The 6,753-nt window shown below is 43.7% G+C and overlaps 1 protein-coding gene across 1 annotated transcript in view; it reads right to left on the bottom strand.

Annotated features, from left to right (window-relative positions):
• Nucleotides 1–5,987, bottom strand: part of LOC134537274 (uncharacterized) — a 78,355-nt gene extending 72,368 nt beyond the window's left edge. The window contains exons 1-2 of the mRNA XM_063377547.1: nucleotides 5,968–5,987; nucleotides 1,702–1,798 (exon numbers count right to left, since the gene is read on the bottom strand). Coding sequence (XP_063233617.1) covers nucleotides 1,702–1,798; nucleotides 5,968–5,987 — 117 coding nt within the window. The remainder of the gene's footprint in view (nucleotides 1–1,701; nucleotides 1,799–5,967) is intronic.
• Nucleotides 5,988–6,753: the final 766 nt, after the last annotated feature.

The raw sequence follows: 6,753 nt of genomic DNA on the forward strand, positions 1-6,753 counted from the left end.
ATAAAATATATTATATAATATACATAATTATTATACATGCACATATATTCCACACTTTGGGTGATTGTTTGTGTGTGTGTATATATATATATACACACACACACAATAACCCAACAGGTTGTGGGAGCCTGGTCTGCTGCATCATCTATTCTACGTCTGCACTTCACGTGCGGGGAATTAAGGGGGGGGGGGGTGTCCCCTCCCCACAGGATGCGGTCCCCTCGCTGAGGACATAATCGCTAGTCCTCGCGGCACCCAGGAGTAGCGTTACCCCCCCGGCCGCGAGCTGAATGCCGAAGCCAAGGTCAGTGTCAAGGACCTGCGCTCCAGAGAGGTCGAGTCGCGCCGGAAGGCCTCCTCGCCGGCTGACGGGGACCCTGATGGAGCAGCGGCTGTTTCAGTTCATGGACATAACGTACACTGGCTGCAGCGATACCGCCCTCGAAGACCGGGCCACGCGGACGAACCGCATAAACGGAGGAAAAACCGAAAATCAGCTGATGTCAAATATTCCCCGTTCCAGGTCGTTATTTTATATTTACGTTCCCACGCGGTTAAACTTGCCGACGTTTTTAAGCCTTTTTTTCGTAAGAAATACTCAATATTATCTCGGAATACGTGTTTCATAAATGCAAAATAACCATAGCCAAATGTCGTACAAAGTTACAATATCTTTCTTGCAGTAGGTATTTCAAACTATTTCGTGGCAACTGGTTTCCAAATGAAACTTCTGTAATATATATTAATATTTTTGATGTGTAGGTCGTAAAGGTTGGCGCAAGGAAAGATTCTCACGGGCGGCCATTTTTTTTTTCCTTCCTGAAATGGATGTCGTCAGTTCGCGTGTCGTCGCTCACCGTGTGTCGCCACTCGTCCCCATAGACTCTCGTTTGGAAGGAGGGGGGGGGGGGGGGGGAGCGCCGAATGATGTAGTTGTTTCGTTCTTCCACTTTCACTCCTCCTCCGCAGGGTCTCATCCAAGGCGTCCATTTCCAACCACATTTCAGAATTTCCCCGATACATGCCAATGTATCATCACTGCGTGGATACAGCGTGTTGAACATGCTACGCCTGTACCCTAACATGTATTCCTAGTGCACGATGGGATTCGGCCAGTCCCATAAGTTTTTTTTTTTTTTTTTTAGGGAACGAACGGAATTTGGAGTAGTATCCGCTACCGATCTGTTGCCTAAATTCCGCGCATGCGCAAAGCTCACTTTTTCCGTTGATTTTCGTCCAGATGGCGGACATGCGTCTGGAGCCATTAACTCGTATATATTAAATTTCGTGAACATCGGGGGAGATACCAAACTTATTGGCGTGCCAAGTTAAACTTTATGATAGTAAAACTACCATGGAATATATTGTTACGATTTACAATGTGAGGAGAACTGGGTTCGTAAGGGATAGATAGCCCAATTAGGTTTTATTGCAGTTTATTGATTGCTAATATTTACATTAATAATAAATAATTGTACTTAAAAAGTCCAATCACAATCACTGGCACTTAAAAAAAATGTTTATTCTCAATGTAATACTGCGAACATTTTGTTTTAACGATACACGTAAATGCACAAATTTTAGTAATACACGTAACTTAAAAAATAATTATTTCAGTTCCATTTATATGCATAAGAGATTATACGTTGTGGTGCACGAGGCTGAAAAAAAAAAATGACAATGGTGTTCGTGACGACGGACCCGGTGCCAGCTGTCCGTCAGCCCGTCCGTCCGTCCGTCCGTCCGTCCGTCCTTGCTGACGGATGTACTGACGGACGACTTCCTCCTCGGTCCTCGCCTGACGGACCGTCGTCGGCTTCACGGACTTCGGCCCTCGGACGTTACCCCCTGCGGCGGCGTGGGCTGCCAAACCGCCCAAGCCCCCCCCCCCTCCCCTACCACCACCCCTCCCGAAAAGTCATCGGACCGTCGTCGGGTTCGACGACCCCTCGGCGTTAGGAAGTCCTGCCCGCGCACTGGGGCCGGGTGCGTCTGCGCGCATCAGGTGTCGCAGCCGGCGTCGTGTCTGGGAGGCCCGTCCTGCAGTGTCACGGACACGGACACGGACACGGACACGGACACGGACAGCCCCTACAACAGCACGCAGACGGAGACGGACCCGTCCGCATCATCCCGGCAATGCTGAGCTCTTCCGTTTAACGTTGCTCATCTGCGCGACCAACAGAAGCCGAGTAATTAGCTGCGGTGGTGGCCATGTTTGCTTACGTTATGAATACGTTAAGAATGTTTTAAAAGTACAAGAATATCGAGTGTTCTGTAATTTGCTTTGACGTTTATTTTTTATTACATGTTTACGTAAATTCCGCCCGCGCTATGATCTAGAAGCATAATATTATTTTTGCATTAAATTAATATATCGTGACCTCGAAATGGTATCTAATCGGTTGCCATTTGTTTTTACATTTCCGTGAATTGTGGAAGCAGGCAGACGCAAAAGTGAAATGTCCCGTGAGATCCGGCTCCATTTCCCTGCCATCGCAGAACGGACCTAACTGAGACTAAGGGCGCGGTTACACGGGAGTCTGAACTACTTCAGGTGAACATGTTCAGCTGTTGAGTGCGGTTACACACAGTCTGAACATGTTTCGTTCGAGGCCATTTCTCATTTAACTTAAACAGGTTGGCAAAGTAGTTCAGATCGACATATCTTCTACATTAGCCTCTGATTGGCTGGTTAGAATATAAACAGTCTTTTGCAGAAATTCTAGATGGAAAGTGTTTCTGGCACAAGTTCGAGTAATATTTTACCGAATGCAACAAAAAAACCAACAGATAATTATACATATTTTTTAATTTATCCTGACCTTAATTTTCTTAAAACTGAGATAGGTACTCTCGCTCAAAAAATAATAAAAAATAAGTTTAAAAATTTTACTGTGCATGTTTGAATTCCCGATTTGTAAAAAAATATTGAGCAATATGTAAACACATTTCATTTCTGCTGATAATGCTGTATAAACAAGTGAGAAAATCCCGCGTTTTCTGGATGCAATTAAAAAATAGAGATCAACAACACAGTCATTCGTTGACAGTAGACAATCGGTTTTAGAGCTAAACACACTTTTCAGCAACTACCGTGTAACCGCACACTTTCGCGTTTGGAAACGTGTTTACTTAAACATGTTCACCTGAAGTAGTTCAGGGTCCCGTGTAACCGCGCCCTAAGAGCAGGGCAGGGCAGTAATGCATAACTGAGCAACACAGGGTTTGGCTACGTCTGCGTTTCCAACATGGTAACCGGTTAAAGATTCTTTTTTTATTATTATTTCTTCAGTTCGTGGTCTGCACGATGTCGGTTAGAAGCCCAGAATGTTGGCCTGAAGTGTATAGTGTTTGCACTGTGGGAACATATTTAAATGACTTTACTATATGGACGTGACTGGGTTTAACCACGCCACACCATGCCAACTCGTGACAATTTCTAGCTCAATGACGTCACACGTACCCTGCTCCTCTCTATCCACAAACATGGACCTGACGTACACAAACTGTTCGCGCGTCATTTGGTTGCGTTTTGAATGCTTCTTATAAATCGGGATGCCAGTTTGAAAAGTGGGAGTGTAATATAAATGGGATGGAACTGAAAACGTTATAAAATATCAACCGGGCTAAGTAGTCTGTGCACATAGGTGTTTTACGCATGTGCCATTTTCAACATTTTTTTTTGTACATCGACAGGTTAACTGCGAGTAATACGCAAGTTTCACAATCGTTAGATTCCGGGCGACTCATCTAGTTTGAGAGCAGATATTTGACACACGCGTAAACCAATTTGAATGAGTAAAATTAGTTTTTTGCATAAAATAGTGAAAAATTTAAACCACGTTTGAAACTTTTAAAAACAAAGTATACGACATAACAACTGTGAGATGAAATTAAAAAGAATAGTGCAAAAATATGTCCAGTCATTTGGCAAACTAATACAATTAGATTGCAAGAATCGACTATCACAAGAGAGAACTTTTTGTGTTGATTCCAAAAAGATGCCAATCACTTGTACTGAACAACATACTGTGCAGGGAGAGGGAGAAAGCTAAGATTGAGGACGACACCCGGCCTAGAACGAGTGCCGGCATGATTGGAACTAATGTCTTTTTTTATTTAACTACCCATTGACACGACGTATTCACGTTAAAAACTTGCAGCCGTGTCCCGACACAGCCTATCCCAATTATTTTTGGGCCGGGTAGCGGGAGGGAAGACGTACAATCTTCCAAAGAAAAAAGGATAGAATTAGTGAGTAACCATCCAGTGACAACGTATACACGACTCCAGAAATTTCGCAATACCTGACCTAGGGAGCAGTGAGCCAGTTTTTGTGATTTCTCAACGATAAATCGAATTTTTGCAAAATAAAAAAATTTCAAGCTATATAATTTTAGTCTCTTTAATTTTCAACTTTATAAAAACCTCCAAAATTGTTAAAATTTTAGAACTGAGAAAAAAATTAATTTTTTTTAATGTGTTGAAACTTTGAAGCCCCCTTCTGGAATGGTCTCGCACCCCTTTGAAGAGTGTGGTCATCAAGGTTGAATTGACGGCGCGAAGCTCCCAGAACAATGGCGTACTAGTTACGCCATTCCACGCGGAGGCCTCCAGGGCCCGTAGAATCCTGCCAGAGGGACAAATGACAAAAGTGCCGAGAAAAGTGGGAGGAAAGAGGGGTAGCGAGGCGCCGCCGTTAAATCCGACAAGGAATGTGTCGCACTAATGGGCCGACGGGCCAGCGGGGCCCGCTGGCCTGCCTCAGGCATGCTCGTAACATAATTTGATTGCGCGGTAGCGCAGAGGAGGTGGAGCGGCGTCTCGCGAGCTTCGACGACGACGACGACGGCGGCGGCGGCGGCGGCGGCGGCGGCGGCGGTAGCGACGTCGCAGCGGGCAGCCAGTCCCTGCTCCATCCATCCGCCTTCGCTCTTCTCCTCCGCCGCCCGAACCCGCCCAATTACCGTCAGCACACGGTCGGGCGCTGAATTATTCATGCCGACGCGGCGTCCGGAAAAAAAAAACAGGGTCGGGGGTCGCCGAAAGAAAGGGAAAAAAGAGCCCTCCCCTTTTCGGCACTCTCGCCGAGCGATGGGCGCGGCGTGTCCGCGCGACCTGCACATTCGCGCACGTCACTTGCAACCAGGTCATCCCCTTCAATTCACTGACAACTCTTGGTTATAGTTCGTCCAGGCACTAGTCTCCAGTCCTTAGAAGACCTGTTACAGGGGCCCCACCTAGTCAGGGGCGTATCTGTGTCGGTGAGGCGGGATGACAAGCCCGACACTCGCAGCGGTGTCGTTCCTGTAATGGCACGCCATATTTTCGTCTATGAGATCTGAGCGGTGTCCATTAAATTTTGGGCGTAAAATGAAGATGGTGTAATGCAAGTTCCTGAGTGCTTTCAAAAATCTGTATCAGATACCATGATTTCTCGGCTCTCTGGTTTAGAAAACCTTTGACCCCATGGCCATCGAGACATTTACAAGATTGATAATTAATTAAAGTAACACATATATATAACACTTTCGGACTCATAATTTTTTAAAAATATAAGGTAATAATAGCAGCACTTGTTAAAAGCCGAACCACCCGCTTTTTTTCCTTCAATACTTTCTACTAAGAGCGCTAGTGTCACGTAGTGCACACATCGTCTGCTAGATTGCGCTGCCACAATCTGTTTACATTTTTCCGCTAGAGTGCAGTAGTGCCTATTACCATATTGTTGGCCATCTTCGCCCCATCTTAAAAATGTGTAATAATCAACCAAGAAAGTCGGAAAAAATTCCAAAAATCATCGAAAAATTAACCCATTAATTCCTGATTAATTCGATCGATTCATGTCCTCGGTTTTAACCTTGGTTAGTACTAAAATTGTAATTTAGGGTTAAAATAAAATACTTATTTAATAAAATGTGGCGAAAGTCCTAAAAGTGGCTTAGATTACCATCGAACACCCACCTGTAAGATGATAATGCCATATTGGCAGCCTGACTTGCCTGATAATGTAACACTGTCATGTACTCTATTTTCTATTTTAGTGGTACGATGGTCGGGAAGTCTAACAATGATCGGCCACTTTCGTCTTTTGCATTCGAATTCCTGCTCGATAGTTCACTAGGTGTGCTAATATTGCCTGTCAGGCACACTACCGTCGCAACGGTCATAGTTAATTTATTTCTTCGTTGTTTTCTTACTACTATCACAATAATTGTTTTATATGGTGGTTCCAATTAAATGTAGTCCAATATAAGCGGTATTGTCAAACAATAAAGTTAAGTATGCTGCCGCCACCACCTTATAGATAGCGACTACAATGTTGACTCAAACGTCGAAGAACTATTCAACTCCCACAAGCTAAAAACAGTCATTTTTGTATTGTTTCTAAGTATTCAAAGAATTTGGAATTATAACATCTATGGAACATAGTTCTTTAAGGGTATTGTATCCTAAATTATCTCGCGTCTATTATTATTTTGGTTTGTTGCAATTTATTTAACTAAATTCATTATGTAACCATATTCAATTTTTTGTGAAAGGTTTTTTCTACTAAAAAAAAAGTTATTATTTCAGTCCTAGCATGTACTGAAAACATGGAATCATGTGTTATACAGTGTTGGAACAACCGTTCGTATATAGTCTTCGTCTTAAAACTCTTTAGTTTTAGTATATAATTTATAATTCAATAAAAAAATTGGTTTCCCAAAACCCCGAAGAACGCATGTGACAATGGTTCTGAGAAAAACC

The sequence above is a fragment of the Bacillus rossius genome, chromosome 12 (genome assembly GCF_032445375.1).
Source record: "Bacillus rossius redtenbacheri isolate Brsri chromosome 12, Brsri_v3, whole genome shotgun sequence".
NCBI classification, from domain to species: Eukaryota; Metazoa; Arthropoda; class Insecta; order Phasmatodea; family Bacillidae; genus Bacillus; species Bacillus rossius.